Source organism: Esox lucius, chromosome 1 (assembly GCF_011004845.1).
Source record: "Esox lucius isolate fEsoLuc1 chromosome 1, fEsoLuc1.pri, whole genome shotgun sequence".
NCBI classification, from domain to species: Eukaryota; Metazoa; Chordata; class Actinopteri; order Esociformes; family Esocidae; genus Esox; species Esox lucius.
In genome coordinates, this window is record NC_047569.1 from 38,142,315 (window position 1) to 38,164,328 (window position 22,014).

Here is a 22,014-nt window from a genome sequence, read left to right on the forward strand (position 1 = left end):
AAACATTATGATAAAAACTCACAAAAGATTCATGATAAAATTCAATAAGATTATAAGTATAATCCATCCTCAACAGTAATAACAACTATTAGAATGTGGAGCCATTTAATACTGTTTAAAATGTTTTGGCACTTACTGTACCTTGAAGGCTGCAACTCACTTTTAAAAAATAAAACATTCAAATAAAGTACTGGTTTCTACTGTGCCGTACTTCAACTGGCAACCTCAAGGTAGTGCATCAAGGTAGGCATTACCCAGCTAACAAGGAACGTAACTGAGACATTTGTGACATTCCCTTAAGGTCTAATACAGATACTGAAGGTCACAGCCTGTTCCGGACGTTTTAAGTACATTCATAACGTTACCCTAAGGTCTTTCAGAGGTACTGAATGTCACCGCCTTTTCAGGGCATTACAGGTACATTCAAAACTTTCCCCTAAGGTCTTTCATAGGTACTGATTGTCACAGACTTTTCTGGACGTTACAGGTACATTCACAACGTTCCCTTAAGGTCTTTCAAAGGTATTGATTGTCACAGCCTTTTCGGGATGTTACAGGTACATTCACAACGTTCCCTTAAGGTCTTTCAGAGGTACTGAATGTCACAGCCTTTTCGGGATGTTACAGGTACATTCATAACGTTCCCTTAAGGTCTTTCAGAGGTACTGAATGTCACAGCCTTTTCAGGACATTACAGGTACATTCATAACGTTCCCCTAAGGTCTTTCATAGGTACTGATTGTCACAGACTTTTCTGGACGTTACAGGTACATTCATAACGTTCCCTTAAGGTCTTATAAAGGTACTGAATGTCACAGACTTTTCTGGACGTTACAGGTACATTCATAACATTCCCCTAAGGTCTTTCATAGGTACTGAATGTCACAGTCTTTTCTGGACGTTACAGGTACATTCGTAACGTTCCCCTAAGGTCTTTCATAGGTACTGAATGTCACAGACTTTTCTGAACGTTACAGGTACATTCGTAACGTTCCCCTAAGGTCTTTCATAAGTACTGATTGTCACAGACTTTTCTGGACGTTACAGGTGTATTCACAACGTTCCCTTAAGGTCTTTCAAAGGTATTGATTGTCACAGCCTTTTCGGGATGTTACAGGTACATTCATAACGTTCCCTTAAGGTCTTTCAGAGGTACTGAAGGTCACAGCCTGTTCCGGACGTTATAGGTACATTCATAACGTTCCCCTAAGGTCTTTCAGAAGTATTGATTGTCACAGCCTTTTCGGGATGTTACAGGTACATTCATAACGTTCTCCTAAGGTCTTTCATAGGTACTGAATGTCACAGCCTTTTCAGGACATTACAGGTACATTCATAACGTTCTCCTAAGGTCTTTCATAGGTACTGATTGTCACAGACTTTTCTGGACGTTACAGGTACATTCATAACGTTCCCTTAAGGTCTTATAAAGGTACTGAATGTCACAGACTTTTCTGGACGTTACAGGTACATTCGTAACGTTCCCTTAAGGTCTTATAAAGGTACTGAATGTCACAGACTTTTCTGGACGTTACAGGTACATTCATAATGTTCCCCTAAGGTCTTTCATAGGTACTGAATGTCACAGTCTTTTCTGGACGTTACAGGTACATTCGTAACGTTCCCCTAAGGTCTTTCATAGGTACTGAATGTCACAGACTTTTCTGAACGTTACAGGTACATTCGTAACGTTCCCCTAAGGTCTTTCATAGGTACTGAATGTCACAGACTTTTCTGAACGTTACAGGTACATTCGTAACGTTCCCCTAAGGTCTTTCATAGGTACTGAATGTCACAGCCTTTTCAGGACATTACAGTTACATTGATAACGTTCCCCTAAGGTCTTTCATAGGTACTGAATGTCACAGCCTTTTCAGGACATTACAGGTACATTCATAACGTTCCCCTAAGGTCTTTCATAGGTACTGATTGTCACAGACTTTTCTGGACGTTACAGGTACATTCATAACGTTCTCCTAAGGTCTTTCATAGGTACTGAATGTCACAGCCTTTTCAGGACATTACAGGTACATTCATAACGTTCTCCTAAGGTCTTTCATAGGTACTGATTGTCACAGACTTTTCTGGACGTTACAGGTACATTCGTAACGTTCCCTTAAGGTCTTATAAAGGTACTGAATGTCACAGACTTTTCTGGACGTTACAGGTACATTCATAATGTTCCCCTAAGGTCTTTCATAGGTACTGAATGTCACAGTCTTTTCTGGACGTTACAGGTACATTCGTAACGTTCCCCTAAGGTCTTTCATAGGTACTGAATGTCACAGACTTTTCTGAACGTTACAGGTACATTCACAACGTTCCCTTAAGGTCTTTCAGAGGTACTGAATGTCACAGCCTTTTCGGGATGTTACAGGTACATTCATAACGTTCCCTTAAGGTCTTTCAGAGGTACTGAATGTCACAGCCTTTTCAGGACATTACAGGTACATTCATAACGTTCCCCTAAGGTCTTTCATAGGTACTGAATGTCACAGCCTTTTCTGGACGTTACAGGTACATTCATAACGTTCCCTTAAGGTCTTATAAAGGTACTGAATGTCACAGACTTTTCTGGACGTTACAGGTACATTCATAACGTTCCCTTAAGGTCTTATAAAGGTACTGAATGTCACAGACTTTTCTGGACGTTACAGGTACATTCATAACATTCCCCTAAGGTCTTTCATAGGTACTGAATGTCACAGTCTTTTCTGGACGTTACAGGTACATTCGTAACGTTCCCCTAAGGTCTTTCATAGGTACTGAATGTCACAGTCTTTTCTGGACGTTACAGGTACATTCGTAACGTTCCCCTAAGGTCTTTCATAGGTACTGAATGTCACAGACTTTTCTGAACGTTACAGGTACATTCGTAACGTTCCCCTAAGGTCTTTCATAGGTACTGATTGTCACAGACTTTTCTGGACGTTACAGGTACATTCACAACGTTCCCTTAAGGTCTTTCAAAGGTATTGATTGTCACAGCCTTTTCGGGATGTTACAGGTACATTCATAACGTTCCCTTAAGGTCTTTCAGAGGTACTGAAGGTCACAGCCTGTTCCGGACGTTATAGGTACATTCATAACGTTCCCCTAAGGTCTTTCAGAAGTATTGATTGTCACAGCCTTTTCGGGATGTTACAGGTACATTCATAACGCTCCATTAAGGTCTTTCAGATGTACTGAATGTCACAGCCTTTTCGGGATGTTACAGGTACATTCATAACGTTCCATTAAGGTCTTTCAGAGGTACTGAATGTCACAGCCTTTTCCGGACATTACAGGTACATTCGTAACGTTCCCCTAAGGTCTTTCATAGGTACTGATTGTCACAGACTTTTCTGGACGTTACAGGTACATTCACAACGTTCCCTTAAGGTCTTTCAAAGGTATTGATTGTCACAGCCTTTTCGGGATGTTACAGGTACATTCATAACGTTCCCTTAAGTTCTTTCAGAGGTACTGAAGGTCACAGCCTGTTCCGGACGTTATAGGTACATTCATAACGTTCCCCTAAGGTCTTTCAGAGGTATTGATTGTCACAGCCTTTTCAGGATGTTACAGGTACATTCATAACATTCCCCTATAGTATTTCAGATGTACTGAATGTCACAGCCATTTCGGGATGAAAATGTAGAACAACTTATTTTTACTGAGTACATTCCCCAACAGATTTAGTTTTCTGAAGGGCAGTAGTTCCGCCATTTTTTTTGCCAAAATGTCTGGCGTCATTGTAGTTTGTCAGATATTTCAGTTCTAGACACGCAATGAATTAAGTGCTAATTCATTGTTTTAATATCAATAACTATATTGGATATCCACTCAGAACAGGCTTTGCTATGGTCGACCAAAGAAGTTGAGTGCACGTGCTCAGATCATATCCAGAAGTTGTCTTTGGGAAATAGACATATGAGTGCTGCCAGCATTGCTGCAGAGGTTGAAGGGGTGGGGGGTCAGCCTGTCAGTGCTCAGACCATACGCCGCACACTGCATCAAATTGGTCTGCATGGCTGTCGTCCCAGAAGGAAGCCTCTTCCAAAGATGATGCACAAGAAAGCCCGCAAACAGTTTGCTGAAGACAAGCAGACTAAGGACATGGATTACTGGAATTCGGTTCAGATGACGTCAAGTGTGTGTGGCGGCAACCAGATGAGTAGTACAAAGACAAGTGTGTCTTGCCTACAGTCAAGCATGGTGGTGGGAGTGTCATGGTCTGGGGCTGCACGAGTGCTACCAGCGCTGGGGAGCTACAGTTCATTGAGGGAACCATGAATGCCAACATGTACTGTGACATACTGACGCAAAGCATGATCCCCTCCCTTCTGAGACTGGGCCGCAGGGCAGTATTCCAACATGATAATGACCCCAAACACACCAAGACGACCACTGCCTTGCTAAAGAAGCTGAGGGTAAAGGTGATGGACTGGCCAAGCATGTCTCCAGACCTAAACCCTATTGAGCATCTGTGGGGCATCCTCAAACGGAAGGTGGAGGAGCGCAAGATCTATAACATCCACCAGCTCTGTGATATCATCATGGAGGAGTGGAAGAGGACTCCAGTAGCAACCTGTGAAGTTCTGGTGAATTCCATGCCCAAGAGGGTTAAGGCAGTGCTGGAAAATAATGGTGGCCACACAAAATATCGACACTTTGGGCCCAATTTGGACATTTTCACTTAGGGGTTTACTCACGTTTGTTGCCAGCGGTTTAGACATTAATGGCTGTGTGTTGTGTTATTTTCAGGGAACAGCAAATTTACACTGTTATACAAGCTGTAAACTTAGTACATTGTAGCAAAGTGTCATTTCTTCAGTATTGTCACATTAAAAGATATAATCAAATATTAGCAAAAATGTGAGGGATGTACTCACTTTGTGAGATACTGTATGTAGCATATTTTCTGGTTACCTTGTAACCCTGTTAAATTGTCTGTATACTTTAGAGAACGCTCTGTTGTTGCATCGCTGTGAGGGTACATACAAGCATTTACTCGTCAAACGTTTACAATACAATACAATACTAACAATTCTACATCTGTTTTGTTAGGCCTTCTGGCAACCATTGTCCTCAACCAGCTCAATCCCCCTGCTTGCAGTTCCTCAACATACCAACACACAACCTGCCTCCCTTGAACAGAACTCACATCTCAGATCACAAACACCTGAGTACTGACACCTGTTCCCCATTTACACTCCCTATTTAGTCTACCCAGCTTTTGCCTTTACCAGCCTTTTTGACCTGCTAGACCCGTTTTTGGCCCTGGACTGTCCCTCCTCCGTCTGTCGTTGTGTAACTCTGCCCTGCCGTCCAGCCTTTCCGTTTACCGACCTGTGCCTGCCTCTGTGTTTTTTGCCTGTTGCCTTTTCCCTGTATTACTCCATTAGTGCGCGTACCGCATTTGTTCCATCTACTCCACATTACACCCAGGTTTGCCAGATTCACTGACACCCATGGTCTCCACATGAAAACAGCACAAATGCTATTTCTACTATACAACCCTATCTGGAAACCTCCGCATCTGTCAACACTGGTTATACCCCCACAGACACATATTGGTCATCATACAAATGCATTATGGAGTAACAAAACAAATATAGTTGTTCAATGTAAACTAAATAATATCTAGCAAATTAATCATATTACAATTTAGTTCTGCTTGCTATAATGTTTTCAAACATTATATAAGATACACTTCTTGTGGGCCCCTGTGATTGTCTGAAAAAACTTGTTCAGCTGGGGGTTGTACTGGAGAGCACAAGGGAGAATTGTGCTGGGTAGGGCTCTGTTCATATATCTTAGGACAGGGTTTATCAGAAGAATTATGAGGCGTTCCTTTTTAATAAACAAACAAAAGCCGAGAACACAAAACAAAGTGCCGGGCATTACAAAATACCCAGAGGTTCAGGAGTTCAGACAACATGAGACGCACAATGACCAACAGTAACAGGGAGAAAATGGCTAAACTAAATACACAGACTAACGAGGAGAACAGAAACAGGTGGGGGCTAAATTTAGGTGAAATTAATATACTGATTAACCAAAACAAGTATGCTTGTGACATACTTCTGACATTCAATCAGGTACATAAGTATTTTGAGAGTGATAAAGTTATTATTATTTAAGCTGTCCACCACACCATATTGGAGGTGAAATTAAATAAGGGACTTGAGCTTTAAGTGCAGACTTTCAGCTTTAATTTGAATGGATATTTTGTTGCATTCTTGAAAAGAAGAAATAATTTTGTTTCCCTCTTCTTAAAGACATTTAGTAGGAGAAATGGCTAGATAAAAGGTCTGCCTAATTCAACATCACCTGGATGAAAATAGAGAGAAATCTTATCTTTACTGCTACAGTTGAAATCTATCAGGTTATTTCACATGACACACAACCACAACAGATTACAATCAATTCACTGGAACTGAATTATTATCCTCTAACTAATGTTCAGCCCATTTCTCCACCCATCCACACACCTACATAGTTTGAAATTGCCCTTAGCCTATAAAAATCTTTTCACTCTTCCCTAAAATACCTGATTATTACAACCAGCCGTCAAGCCCTCAACTCTACAGTCTCAGGTAAATACCATATTTAAAGTGGCTTTAAGTTTTAGTATTTTTTTTGTATTGCCTGATGTCAAATGTATCCATTAGCCCAAGGCTTAGGAATACAAGTGTGAATCCTTAGCGTTGGATAGCCAAGGACCAAGTCTTAGTCTTGGGCTAAGTTAGCCTGGGGCTAAGAACAATGCAGTGTGAAAAGGCCTTAAGTGTGCCATTCAAAGAGTGGATCACTTGTTAAACCAGTGTCAAATATATTTCAGTTCTATTTAATTTCTTACTTATATCACTCAGTTTAATATTTAATTGTAATTTCGGGTACACTGCAAAAATGTTAGAACAAGACAATTAAACTATTTTTGAGGGGATATTTGCTTGAAATAAGTGAAATAATTTGCCAATGGAACAAGAAATATTTCAAGGAATATTTTCTAAAAACAAGTGGTATATTCTAGCTTGTTAAGAAAAATATACCTTATTTTAAGGATGGTGGGGTTTCTAACATGAAAATAAGATAAATATACTTGATAAGTCATATATTCTTTCAGTGCATGTTAAAAAACGTTCTAATCCGTATATCAATTTGAAGCATCTAGTTTTCTCTTCATCCCACCCTCTTTCTATCTTTCTCTCTGTAGTACCCACAATGGGAATCTCTACAAGCAACACTGGCAACATCACTGGAAATGTCTCTAGAGACACTGGCAACATCACTGGAAACGTCTCTGGAAACACTGGCAAAATCAATGGAAACGTCTCTGGAAACATTGGCAACATCTCTGGTAACCTGCTTGTTAATACTTTTTTATTGTGCTATATGAGCTATCCCACATTGAATTGGAAGACAATAACACGTGGCATTAGAAAGAATAAAACAATGGCATGTCGATATAAATAGTGTCGAGAGGTGAAAACATGCACATCCAACTTGTCAGGTCAAAAAGAACACTGGTAATAATAGAAGAAAGTCCGCAAACTCTGGTGGTGCTCCAACAATGGAATTTAATGAAACGCACAGAGTGACCGTGTTCTTCACAACAGGATCTTTGTCAGGTCATTAAATTAAATTCCTTTGTTAGAGCACTACCAGAGTTGTGGACTTTCTTCTATTACCATGTCTCTTGATATTTATTTATTTGCAAGTCTGTTTGGGCACTGGCTTTAAAATAAAACATTCTGTTATGTTTTTCCAAGCAGTGTTCCAAATTACTTCCTAATTCTGGCCACAACATTTATTTCAGCAACCTAATTATGAATAATGACTCATTTGGAATTTGTTTCTCTCTTCATATATTTTTTTTTACTGCAGTTCGCTCATTCTCTGCAACTGCTACATCCCATGTTGCCAATGCAGCAGCCACCCCTGTTCGTCTCTACTACAAGGTGGAGAAGATGAATCTTCAAGACCTCATTGAGGGGAGTCAGCTTAAGGATGGTGACTCCATTGTCATTTTGCCCGGCCACTCAATGGAAACCCCTATATCTCACAACCTCTATGTCACTGGCTTTCAAGTAAACAGTGAACATAATCATTGCTGCCATGGGAACGCCCCAATGAGTGGGTTGAACAACCTGCTAGTAGAAGCTGTTGAGGGTCACCCAAAGTCTTACATCATCACTGCCGACAATGATGTGAAGTTGGCCAAAACTGGAGAAATCTGGGTGGATGTGGATGGGGTGGATCACACCCCCAAAAAGTAAAATACTTTAACACAATGCTTTGAGATTCAGGCTAGATGTATACTTAATATTTGAAATTCATTCAAGCACTTTGCTGATTTTCTACTTCATTGAGTAGTGTTACTGGGTTGTAGAGGTTGTCCCACCTTGCTAAATGTAGATGAATTCCCTAACTGGATGTCACTCCTGTTAACACAAATAAATACATTTGAAAAGTACGTTTTCCCTAAAATGTTGTCATGAAATGTGTGTTTGTATGTGTGAGAGAGAACGAGATTACATTACTGAAACCTGGTGACAAGAAATACCTGAAATCACTCTTTAATTATCTTAAGAAATAATAATAAAATACTGGCTAGCGGATTCTGTTCATGCACGTGAGGACCGCAGCTGCTTCCTTTTGTTCTCTTAACCCGTACTCTGTCCCTTTCTCATACTGATACTCCCCAAAATCTGTGCAATAAGTGTAGGCTATTTACATCTTGTGGCCTTTTTTTGACTGTCATGGAGGATGTACTGTGTCTCTTGTTTTTCATTAAACTCAGAAAACAAAGAACCAATGACATCAGAAATGATCTTGTGTGTAATAAGTATGAAACTATATAAAGGTAGAGGCCTGAGACTGAGATGGACAGTTGCTCCGCGGACCACCTCGGCATTATTACTTTGTAGTAAAGTCTATTTCAAACTCAAGAGCTCCGGTATTAACAAATATTTCTGAGTAAGAGTTTCTACCCCACCGTCAAATTTTGAAACTTAAAATTTTGAAAAAATAACGTGTGTATTATTCTCCACCCTCCGCAAATCAAGAACGTATACTTTTTATAGTAATGGTTTACTTATTGTAGGTGGTACTGAAATAGCAAAGATCTGACAAATATTGAAACTTCCAATTTTGAAAAAAAAAGGGTGTGTATTGTTCCCCACCCTCCCCCGATCAAGAATATACCATTTGTAGTCATGGTGTTGTTATTGAAATGACATAGCTCTGTCAAATTTTGAAACTTCACATGTAGATGTAAGTTAGCTTAAAAAGCAGGACAAGCTCAGAACCTCCATCTTTGTCAGGTATCGTTTGTTAATGCAGACCATTCGGGACCTGCAAGAGGGAAGGCCTCTGGGTAATGTAGCCTGGGCCCAGGACTCCCCAGTCCTCTCTCCTGCGTGTATACTCCCCGTCACTTTCTCAGACAAGCCCAGGAGTGGGGGAGACAAGGAGGGCCGTGAGGAGCGGGCACCAATGAAGAAAGACAAAGTGAAGACTGCCATTGAGGCCTCAGAAAAGGGTATGTAAATAGACGCATACACCCCCCCCACACACACACACACAAACACCCCCCCCCCCCCACACACACACACACAAAGAATCTAGACATACAAACCATGGTCACGGATTATCAACTGCTGTAAGACATTTGTAAAGCAACTTAATCATACAGTTTATAATGATGTAGTGGTTAAATGTGGTGTAAAGCTGGTCTAGGTTTCTGACCCCGAAAAACACACACACACATTTCAGTAGCCGCCGGTTCAAATCCAGCCTAATGTCCTATAAGGGTAAAGGTAGAAAAGCCAACGTTTCCCGTTTATGAATACAGAACATTTGGTGTGTCTGTGAGTGGAACAACACTCGTCTGATTGTCCCCAGGGCCCTCACTTCACCAAGTCAGACCTGAGCCTGCTGCAGCTCATCAAAGCCGGGAAGGAGGGCATCTTCTACAAGGCCAGGATGACACGGGGAACCTGCAAGGGCCATGAGATGTTCACCTGCAAGATCGCCAAAGAGAGTACGACGGACTAGTTCACCACCGTTTTCAAATTATTGAAAAATGTGCAGTTATTTAACAGAGTTCAGTAATGGTTGTTGAAGGGATTTCCTGGAATACCTCACAGTGGTAAATTAACACTGGACCTCATGGGACCAACGCGGACCAACATGACCTCTGACTAGCGTAGCTGGTCCCATGGTTTAGCAATCTCCCTTTATTCATTTTATATATTTACTCTGCTTTTGTACCTGAGGCCGGTAAGAAAAGAATGGTGCTGATAAAACTGAGATTTACCTGGCATGTGTCCCAAATGGCATTCAGTTGCAAGATCAGGTGTCATACCCTATTCTGAAAAAAACATTTGACTTAATACGTTAAATATTTCCATCCCGTATTTGTGACTCCTAAAACCATCCACTTGTATTCTCCCAGGTGTGACCCCTAAAACCATCCTCTTGTATTCTCCCAGGTGTGACCCCTAAAACCATCCTCTTGTATTCTCCTAGGAGTGACCCCTAAACCATCCTCTTGTATTCTCCCAGGTGTGACCCCTAAAACCATCCACTTGTATTCTCCCAGGTGTGACCCCTAAACCATCCACTTGTATTCTCCCAGGTGTGACCCCTAAAACCATCCTCTTGTATTCTCCCAGGTGTGACCCCTAAAACCATCCTCTTGTATTCTCCTAGGAGTGACCCCTAAACCATCCTCTTGTATTCTCCCAGGTGTGACCCCTAAAACCATCCACTTGTATTCTCCCAGGTGAGACCCCTAAAAACATCCACTTGTATTCTCCCAGGTGTGACCCCTAAAACCATCCACTTGTATTCTCCCAGGTGTGACCCCTAAACCATCCACTTGTATTCTCCCAGGTGTGACCCCTAAACCATCCACTTGTATTCTCCCAGGTGTGACCCCTAAAACCATCCTCTTGTATTCTCCTAGGAGTGACCCCTAAACCATCCTCTTGTATTCTCCCAGGTGTGACCCCTAAAACCATCCACTTGTATTCTCCCAGGTGTGACCCCTAAAAACATCCACTTGTATTCTCCCAGGTGTGACCCCTAAAACCATCCACTGGTATTCTCCCAGGTGTGACCCCTAAAACCATCCACTTGTATTTCTGTACGTAGTGACAGTCTGTATTCTGTGTCATGTGTGTGTGTTTCATTGCAGAGTCCTATGTGTTGATAATGGAGTTTGTGAGCTCTGGCACCCTGCGTAGCTTCCTAAAGAACAACAAAGACAAGCTGACCCCTGACCCTGAGCTGCAGAGCCTGTTCACCATCGCCTCCATTCACATCGCTCTAGCCATGGAACCCCTGAGATCCAAAATGGTGCCCAGTTTCCTTCACCGCTGTCATTCTTTATGAGAAAACCATACAGCCTAAACCCAGGTACTTACAGTGAGGGAAAAATAATATTTGATCCCCAGCTGATTTTGTTCATTTGCCCACTGCCAAAGAAATAATCAGTCTATAATTTTAATGGTAGGTTTATGTAAACAGTGAGAGACGGAATAACAACAAAGAAATCCTGAAAAATGCATGTCAAAAATGTTATTAATTGATTTGCATTTTAATGAGTAAAATAAGTATTTGAAAGATTTCTGGCTCCCTGGTGTCTTTTATACAGGTAATGTGCTGAGATTAGGAGCACACTCTTAAAGGGAGTGCTCCTAATCTCAGCTTGATAGCTGTATAAAAGACACCTGTCCACAGAAGCAATCAATCAGATTCCAAAGTCACCACCATGGCCAAGATCAAAGAGCTGTCCAAAGATGTCAGGGACAAGATTGTAGACCTACACAAGGCTGGAATGGGCTACAAGACCATCGCCAACCAGCTTGGTGAGAAGGTGACAACAGTTGGTGCGATTATTTGCAAATGGAAGAAACCCAAAAGAACTGTCAATCTCCCTCTGTGGCGGGCTCCATGCAAGATCTCACCTCGTGGAGTTTCAATGATCATGAGAACGGTGAGGAATCAGCCCAGAACTACACGGGAGGATCTTGTCAATGATCTCAAGGCAGCTGGGACCATAGTCACCAAGAAAACAATTGGTAACACATTACTCCAAGAAGGAGTAAAATCCTGCACCAAGGTCCCCCTACTCAAGAAAGCACATGTACAGGCCCATCTGAAGTTTGCCAATAAACATCTGAATGATTCAGAGGAGAACTAGGTGAAAATGTTGTGGTCAGATGAGACAAAAATCAAGCTCTTTGGCATCAACTCAACTCACCGTGTTTGGAGGAGGAGGAATGCTGCCTATGATCCCAAGATCACCACCCCCACCGTCAAACATGGAGGTGGAAACATTATGCTATGGGGGTGTTTTTCTGCTAAGGGGACAGGACAACTTCACCCCATCAAAGGGACGATGGATGGGGCCATGTATCATGGGTGAGAACCTCCTTCCCTCAGCCAGGGCATTGAAAATGCGTCGTGGATGGGTATTCCAGCATGACAATGACCCAAAACACATGGCCAAGGCAACAAAGGAGTGGCTCAAGAAGAAGCACATTTAGGTCCTGGAGTGGCCTAGCCAGTTTCCAGACCTTAATCCCATAGAAAATCTGTGGAGGGAGCTGAAGGTTCGAGTTGCCAAACGTCAGCTTCAAAACCTTAATGACTTGGAGAAGATCTGCAAAGATGTGGTTGGCAAACCTGTTGGCCAACTACAAGAAACGTCTGACCCCTGTGATTCCCAACAAGGCTTTTGCCACCAAGTACTGTCATTATTTGCAGAGGGGTCGAATACTTATTTCACTCATTAAAATGCAAATCTATTTATAACATTTTTGACATGCGTCTGGATAGTTTTGTTGTTATTCTGTCTCTCACTGTTCAAATAAACCGATAAATAAAATGATAGGCTGATCATTCCTTTGTCAGTTGGCAAACGTACAAGATCAGCAGGGGATCAAATACTTTTTTCCCTTAATGTAACTGTGTTGGCATGCTCTAAGAGAAAATCCAACTGTTTACTCATGTGAAAGTTGATTTTAGAAGCCACTCTTGCCCAAGGCAAAAGACCCCAAGTATCGGAAATAAATGTAATCTAAGTACAACATGACAACTGTCCAACCCAGTCAACTTACTCTTCACAAAACAGCCAACCACTTGCACTCTGTTTCAATTCTGCGACAATGTCCTTTGAAAGTAGCATACACAATCTCTGACAGAGAAGGTTGGAAAATGGTCAGTTACAATGGACTGATGTGGGATCTGTTCTTGCATAGTGATTCCTCCAGTTCAGCCCACATTAACTGATGCAGGATCTGTCCTTCTAGGTGGTGCACTGTGACCTGGCCCTCAGAAACATCATGGTGAACAGATTTCCCTGGGAGGTCAAAGTGGCAGAGTTTGGTCTGGCCAGGGACCTGACCCGAGTGAGGAGCTACCGCAGCAGCCGAAGGAGAAACCCACGGGTCAATTGCATGCGCACGCGAAAGTGCGCACAAACAGGCAGAATCACCAGCCCACAACCAGAAGTTAAGTGAATGGAAGTTCAACCACTCTCTTATACTGGGCCCTATAAATGTCACCTTGGTTTCACTCTAGATGAGAATGTGACCTTTGAAGATGGCTTTAGATCATAGCAGGTTAAGCTTGTATAGCAGATTCTGCGGTCAGTGGAAAACAAGACGAAAGAATTCAAGTTCCTTGGTTACTCAACTTATTCTGAAGTACATACATCCTCCCAGTGCTGCTGGGTAATGTAGAGCTGGAGTACATACTGTGTTCCTTGTATTCTGTTTTCATTTACATTTTACACAGTGTACCAACTTTTTTTGGTTTTATATATTCAGGGGGAAAAAATACGATGTGGTATTTAAATCAAGAATACACTTTCTATGACCCTCAAGGGAAAAGATGCAGATGACATCTGGTTAGCCAGACCCAAACAAAAGGCCAAAGGTCTTTTGTTTGGGTCAGACAACCCTAGTGTTCTGGCTACAGGAGAAACACAGGCTTGAGTTACTCTTCAAAAAATAGGGGTTTTTGACATTTTTGCTGGAGGAGAAGGAAAAAGTCATTGCATGTGCAGTATAATGTTGCAATCGGTTGTCAGTTTTAAATCACCAGTTTTGCATTTAAATGTCAGACACAATTTCTGAGTGAAAAGTTCATTTTAGGCTTAATCAGTAAAGCCCCCTAGTGACCATCTGACCTCTTCTCACTTAAATGCACCCACGACTACCAAGCCTCAGCTACACAGTACAGACAGAACGGAGGCCAGGAAACAGATGGTAAATGAGATGACTTCCATTGTGTTTGTAGGAGCGCGTGCCCCTTCGCTGGTATCCGCCTGAGTACTTCAGAAACAACTACTACAGCTTTAAGGGGGATGTGTGGTCGTATGGCATCGTGCTGTGGGAAATGCAGATGTTTGGTGAGTTTTTGGTTATTAAGGATGGGGAGAAATCTCTGATGAGATTGACCTATACTGGAAGGAAAACTGAAGGAAAAAGGAAGGTGAGGGATCAGCCCAGAACTACACGGCAGGACCTGGTCAATGACCTGAAGAGAGCTGGGACCACAGTCTCAAAGAAAACCATTAGTAACACAATACGCCTTCATGGATTAAAATCCTTCAACGCATGCAAGGTCCCCCTGCTCAAGCCAGCGCATGTCCAGGCCCATCTGAAGTTTGCCAATGACCATCTGGATGATCCAGAGGAGGAATGGGAGAAGGTAATGTGGTCTGATGAGACAAAAATAGAGCTTTTTGGTCTAAACTCCACACCGCTGTGTTTGGAGGAAGAAGAAGGATGAGTACAACCCCAAGAACACCATCCCAACCGTGAAGCATGGAGGTGGAAACATAATTCTTTTGGGATGCTTTTCTGCAAAGGGGACAGGATGACTGCACCGTATTGAAGGGAGAATGGATGGGGCCATGTGTTGTGTGATCTTGGCCAACAACCTCCTTCCCTCAGTAAGAGCATTGAAGATGGGTCGTGGCTGGGTCTTCAAGCATGACAACGACCTGAAACACACAGCCAGGGCAACTAAGGATAGGTTCCGTAAGAAGCATCTCAAGGTCCACGGAGTGGCCTAGCCTGTCTCCAGACCTGAACCCAATAGAAAATCTTTGGAGGGAGCTGACCCAGCGACAGCCCCAAAACCTGAAGGATCTGGAGAAGGTCTGTATGGAGGAGTGGGCCAAAATCCCTGCTGCAGTGTGTGCAAACCTGGTCAAAAACTACAGGAAAAGTAGGATCTCTGTAATTGCAAACAAAGGTTTCTGTACCAAATATTAAGTTCTGCTTTTCTGATGTATCAAATACTTACGTCTTGCAATAAAATGGAAATGTATTACTTAAAAATCATACAATGTGATTTTCTTACTTGCCTTGTAAGTAGGAAAACCTGCAAAATCGGCAGTGTATCAAATACTTGTTCTCCCCACTGTATTTGAGCTATAGAAGCTCGTCTGTTGGATCAGACCACACAGGCCAGCCTTCACTCCCCACGTGCATCAATGAGACTTGGCCGCCCATGTCCCTGTCACTGGTTCTCTTCTTTGGACCTTTTGGACTTTTGATAGGTACTGACCACTGCAGACCGGAAACACCCCACCCCAGATAGTTAAAATGCTAGATATTCAGTAGACAATATGTAGAGCATCTACAGGTACACTCTTGGGACTCTCAAAATAAAGTGTTACCTGCTCTCTTAGTTTCCTTACTTTAATCTGCACTGATATGAAAATTCGGGAGCAGCTAGAGTGAGGTCTTGATTCAATCCATTGCACTGACAATCCACAATGTAGTATAGTTTATATTTAAAGGTAACTTCCACGCACAGCGTTTGTATGGCTCCACATTGAGTCAAACCCGAATACTCCCCTGTCTGAGTCGTTACAACAGCGCAGATTAAGGTGACTTTAATCTGCGTTTGGACTTCTTGCAAGAGACACACACATTATCTGCAGAGAGCTTTGTTTATTGAAATGCCCCTGTCTTCCTGTAGGATTACGTGGACGTGGCGAACCCCAGGCTTCTGACATCAGGGGAGGTGGGCATGAATGATTCAGAAAGCCTCAACCAGTTCTGAATTCGGCCATTTTGATTCCTCACACAGACACAACGTTGAAGCTCAACTGATTCTTCCTTTATGTGTTAGATGGACTGCCGAAACACATTTACATTTGTACAAAACAGGATCCTCCAATCTCAGGAGCTAACAGTCATTTACAATGTTATTAAAAAATCTAATAAACTCCAGCTGTATTTGGAGAATGACATTTATACAGTGGCTGTGTTAACGTATGGGTATTAATCACTGTAATGTCGAATATTTAGAAATGACAGAACATTTTGTGCATTGTCAACTCATTTTAAGTCACCAAAAATTATACTTGGATCATTTAAATTAAAAGTGCTGGAATACAAGATATCAATCAAGATATTTGTGTCACTGTCCCAACATTTCTAGGGACAGTTTCGCAGGTACGGAATAAGCCTATTCTAGGACTAAAAAATCTAGTTCAATAGAAAACTCCATTGAGCTTGTTTTTGTAGTCTTAGACAAGGCTTTATCTGTCTGCGAAACTCGCCCTTACAGTTTACTGTACATAATAATCTTTGAACCGAGTTTCAAGGATATTCTGATTATTATAAAATGTATAGTTCTACTCCCATTTTTCTGTAAATACCGTGTAGGTATAAACATTGTCTTAATAATTCAGTAACAATTTTTTTATTTATATTTATGCCACTGGTGAAGGAAAAGTTTGTTTAATAATAATTTTCATTGAATAATAGTTTGTTCTTTGTGTTGCACAATGCATTTGCCTGCTGGGCGAATAAACGTGAACTTGAACAACCAACGGCACTGGTCTCTGCAATAGACATACATACACACCAGACATACATACACACCAGACATACGTACACACCAGACATACATACACATCAGACATACGTACACACCAGGCATACATATTGTACATACACACTAGAGTCAGGGTGTTTCATACATTGGCCCTCTTTACAAGAATGTTCTGTTTAAATGTGTCCCAAATGGCACTGTGTTGCTGGTTTAGTGCACTTTCTGGGGAATATGTGTGCTACACTATTCTGCGAATTAGAATTCACTAAAATGTGTGTACTATATAGAGAATAGGGTGCGATTAGGGACACAGTGTAATGCGCCCCTGTGATTCAGAGGTTTCAGGACTAGACATGTCGCCTTTGGTCCCTGTTGTGTCGATCACTTTCACAAGTCAGAATAAAATCAAGGTTTTCAGTCTGGGATACCTCAGAGGAATTTGAGTTCCCCCGTTGAGCCTGTTCCATTTCTGCCTTCGCTGGTGATCCTCGGTCCTTCCGTCCCTTCTGACAGCACCCATTCTTCCTCTACTGCGCTAACTTCCTCCATCTGAACCCAGTACAGTTCTATTTCTAATTCATCCTCATCTGGTCTCCTCCTCCTCATCTCCTCCATTGGTTCAGTAGGAGGGGGTCGGGAGCAGACTTCCCCAGCTGGACAATGTTGGTTAAAACAGCTGGCAGTCCTCCCTCCAGCATCTCATGCTGATGTTGTACCCAGCTTTGCTCATCTCCTTTCACTTCCTGAAGACTTTGCTGTATGAGGTTGTAATGCACATCTTTGATAGACTTAACCCCGCCTTGGGTCAGGGTTGAGTTAACGATGTAAGCCCGTGTCGAAAAACCTGGTGTCCCTACCCCTCAGGGCGACCGAGGGATCTACACAGTTCTGAATGGTGGAACGGCCGGTTCCACTCTTGTTGGTGGCGTGAAGCCAAGGAGTCTTTGCTCCTCGTCTTTGCTCCTCGTCTTTGCTCCTCATCTTTGCTCCTCGTCTTTGCTTCGCGTTTCACATGAAAAAGCCTTCAGGCTATACGGTGAGGTGCTGCTCAAGATGAAAGGTTCAGCAAATGCGGAGAAATGTATGGATCTAGCATATGCCCTGACCTCTGCCTCTATTTTGCGTCAACTGTTTTCTGATTTCTTGACACACTGTCCCATCTGCCAAGGCTAACCTGACAAATGTTGTCAAGTGTTAAACCATCCCAGAGAACCCTGGGGAAACTTTCCCAACTTTCCTTTTCATCTTCGGACCTAAATGGTTTGGCTAGGTGATGACAACCTGCAGAATATTTGGAAATAGTATTGTGTTATTCTGAAAAAAGCAATTGTAGTATAACATGCAGTGTAGTTTTGAGCGGGTGATCGTTCAGGTGAGGTCCTGTTGTTTTTGGTTGTTACAGATCATCTGGGTAAAATCCATAATGAATAAATCCCTATAAAGCACAGTTTTTATTTCAATAAAATCTTCCTTGAGTCCAGGGTGGTCACAGGGTCTAAGCCACTGCCTCCAGCACACATGCCCTGCTACACCATTGGTTTGAATCAGGCCCACTGCTCATTTAGCAAATATCCTCTTCTCAATCTTTCCCCACCATCCAATCAAAACAGCCTGAAAAGCTGGTTACTTTGTATACCGTCCTTTCAGGAAGTATTCAGTACTTCAATTTATCCACATCTTGCTCTCAATCTACAAACATATCAAATAATCACAAACCAATACCATGTTATTGAAAATAAAAATATATATACATTACTGCCATCTTGTGTTAGTTCTTCAAATTAGAGTTTCAAATTTACTAGTAAAATTGACGCCATTCTATTTATTAGATTTCTACAGATGAAATTGCGCCAGTTATTTAGTGATGGATGTCGATTCATGAGAAGCTATGCAAAATGAAGAACATGGTGTGGTTTATTTCCAATCTTCGCAATGTCCACATGAGTTTCAAGAAGTGGAGAAGAACATGGTGTGGTGGCCAAGTGAAAAATGGAAGATTGATCATTTTCTGTTCCGTTCAGGAATGTGAAAACTGTCAATTTTCCATTTTGCTGAATCACCTACTTTCAGGAACATGCCAGCGCCGGGCATGGTGGCCAATGTTTGAAATGTTGTTCTTGTAGTCCCTTTCGGATCACTGTCGACCTGGTGGATCGCATATTGTGTTGAACAGCATGCTCTGGCTAGTGTGGAGTCATTGGCCTGGCTCTGTAGCTAGCTGCCTGGGGATTTGTTGTTCTTCCTTTGCCAAGTAAAAGTGAGAGCTCACCACCAGGCATGGAGGTGCCACCTTTGATAGCTCAGTTGGTAGATCGCAGCACTGTAGGTGAAGCGCCACCTGGGACTGCCGAAGATGGCGCTGAAGCTCAGTGGTAGAGCATATGCTCTGCTTCTGTGATGTCCTGGGTTCAGACCCCAACCTGGAATGGTGTGACACTTGACTTCCACCGTTCACAATGGCAATATAATTTACAAGAAGTGTGGGGCAACGTGCTAGGATGCAGAGTAACAAATGGAAGATTGTGCATTTGTTCTCTATCCGTTAATTTCAGCAAAGTCATTGTGTTGCTCTTGTTCCACTTTTGACCATCCTGACAGCTGCCCTGCATAGACCAGGCCCCCAGAGGCCTTGGGGATGTAGTTCAGTGGTAGAGCGCATGCTTTGCATGTATGAGGTCCTGGGTTCAATCCCCAGCTTCTCCATGCGGTGCTCCTGTTTATTTATTTTCCAAATTTTCTACACCTGTTCTGCTTCTGAGCCAATGGTTTGCCAGTGGCAGTCCTCGACTGTCACCAAAAGTCACTTTTTTCCTGACCGGGAACCAAAGCGGTGTATGCGCCGAATCCAGACAACTAGCCCTCCAGGTACTCGCACTGCGATGCCCACTTTGCTTTAGGACCAAATGAAATGCAGGGACTGGTGTCGCCGCTGTCAAGATTTACTGCGACATCTGTGTCCCTGGCACATGGGGTTGTAGCTCAGTGGTAGAGTGCATGCTTTGTATGTATGAGGTCCTGGGTTCAATCCCCAGCTTCTCCATAGGGCTTTTTCATACTTCAACAAACAAGGCTATTTGCTTCCTCTATTCACAATGTCAACATAAGTTTCAGGAAGCGGATTGTGGTGGCCGAGTGATAAACGGAGGGTTGCTCTTTCTCTCTCTGTCCATTCCACTCGTGAATGTAAAAATTGAAGAGTGTGCGTATCATTGCGTCTATGAGTTCCTGGGTACACTCCCCATCTAATAGAAAGGGAATTGTCTTACTTGAAAAAAGGGGGGGGTTTTTTATTTCCATTCTTCGCAATGTCCACATGAGTTTCAAGAAGTGGAGAAGAACATGGTGTAGTGGCCAAGTGAAAAATGGAAGATTGATAATTTTCTCTCAGTCTGTTCCGTTCAGCAATGTGAAAACTGTCAATTTTCCATTTTGCTGAATCACCTACTTTCAGGAACACAGCCAAGCTGCTGGGCATGGTGGTCAAGTGGTAAGGTGTCGGTCTTGTAAACCGAAGAGCACGGGTTCAATCCCCGTCCGTTCCTTTGAAATGTTGTTCTTGTAGTCCCCTTTCGGATCACTGTCGACCTGGTGGATCACATATTGTGTTGAACAGCATGTCCTTGCTCTTGCTAGTGTGGAGTCATTGCCCTGGCTCTGTAGCTAGCTGCCTGGGGATTGTTGTTCTTCCTTTGCCGAGTAAAAGCGAGAGCTCACCACCAGGCATGGAGGTGCCACCTTCGATAGCTCAGTTGGTAGATCGCAGTACTCTAGGTCAACGAGTGGCTATCGGGTTGATAGTTTACTCCTTCTTCCCCACCGGATGGTTTGGGCTTCCTAACCAACAGTCCCCAGTCTGTCAGGTTAGACAACTTCACCTCCTCCAACTTGAACACTGGTGTTCCACAAGTCTGTGTGCTGGGCCCCCTCCTGTACTCCCTCTTCACCCACGACTGCATTCCTGTACGCATTTTCAACATCATCGTCACATTCCGGAAATTACACCAGGGTGGTAGGCCTGATCAATGACAAGTCTGCCAACATAGAGGAGGTCAAGCGCCTGGTGGGCATGGTGCGAAGACAACAACCTGGCCCTCAATGCAAAGAAAACCAAAGAGCTCATTATGGATTACAGGAAGTCTAAAGGCTAGAGTCACGGCCCAGTTCTCATCGATGGCACTTAGGTAGAGCGTGCGTCCAGCTTCAAATTCATGGGTGTCCACATCTCTGAGGACCTCTCCTGGACCCTCAACACCTCAACCCTCGTCAGAAAGGCACAGGATCACCTATACTTTTGAGGACGCTAAAGAAGGCCTGCCTGTCTCCCAAGATCCTTGTGACTTTTAATGCTGCACAATCAAGAGGATTCTGACTAACTGCACCCCAGTGAAGTTTGGCGGATGCTCAGTGGATGACCGGAATGCCCTGCAAAGAGTGGTGAAAGTTGTTACATGTACATGTCTACCTCGGGACCCTTGTTGCTGCTATCCCTGCATTTCAGTTGAACATGTGTTGATATTATGTGGATTATATAATTTTGAGAGAGAATTGCTTCATGACAGTGTCGGGGGAGAAGGGATGTGGGCTGGGGGTTGTATTGGGGAGAGCAAGGGATAATTGTGCTGGGTAGGTCTCTGTTTATGTATCTTAGGACAGGATTAATGAGAAGGATTTAAGCTAGGGAGGCCATAACCTTCCTTTTCGACTTTTTGGAAAGGAAGGAAAAAGCTGCAGTGGTCTCTTCATTTTTTCTGGAGCTGTATTCATAATACATTTAGAATACTAAATTATTACACAGATTCCACAGTTACTACTCATATTCCACACACATGCCAGCACACCAAAATAATAGAAAGAACTATTTATTTTTGTTGTTGGCTTGTTTTATTTCAAACCTGTCTCAAACATTTACAGATTTCCCTCCTCAACCGTTCACACCATATATTGAAGAACAAAGCACAACAATACTCATTCAGGTTTTGGCATTAGGTTCTGCTCCTCTGGAGTAACTCACTGTCATCACATGATCGTGTATACAATACTACTAATAACCATATCAACACATACTATTATTAATATGCATTTTTTTGTTCTGTACTAGCTTGAAGTCCAGACTTTCAGCTATTATTTGAGTGGATCTGCATCCAAATTATGTGAACAGCA

The 22,014-nt window shown here is 42.6% G+C and overlaps 1 protein-coding gene and 3 non-coding genes across 4 annotated transcripts; all 4 read left to right on the forward strand.

Moving 5' to 3' along the window:
* Positions 1 to 9,324: 9,324 nt before the first annotated feature.
* Positions 9,325 to 16,077, forward strand: LOC114839455 (tyrosine-protein kinase transmembrane receptor Ror-like). Its single transcript, XM_029120666.1, is given in 6 exon segments — positions 9,325 to 9,498; positions 9,892 to 10,030; positions 11,105 to 11,349; positions 13,308 to 13,445; positions 14,299 to 14,493; positions 15,994 to 16,077. Coding segments are annotated over 6 exon segments (975 nt in total).
* Positions 16,078 to 19,485: 3,408 nt separating this feature from the next.
* On the forward strand, positions 19,486 to 19,557 carry trnaa-cgc. Its single transcript has one exon. It is a non-coding gene; the product is annotated as a tRNA-Ala (tRNA).
* Positions 19,558 to 19,822: 265 nt separating this feature from the next.
* trnat-ugu lies at positions 19,823 to 19,894 on the forward strand. Its single transcript has one exon. It is a non-coding gene; the product is annotated as a tRNA-Thr (tRNA).
* Positions 19,895 to 20,324: 430 nt separating this feature from the next.
* On the forward strand, positions 20,325 to 20,396 carry trnat-ugu. Its single transcript has one exon. It is a non-coding gene; the product is annotated as a tRNA-Thr (tRNA).
* Positions 20,397 to 22,014: the final 1,618 nt, after the last annotated feature.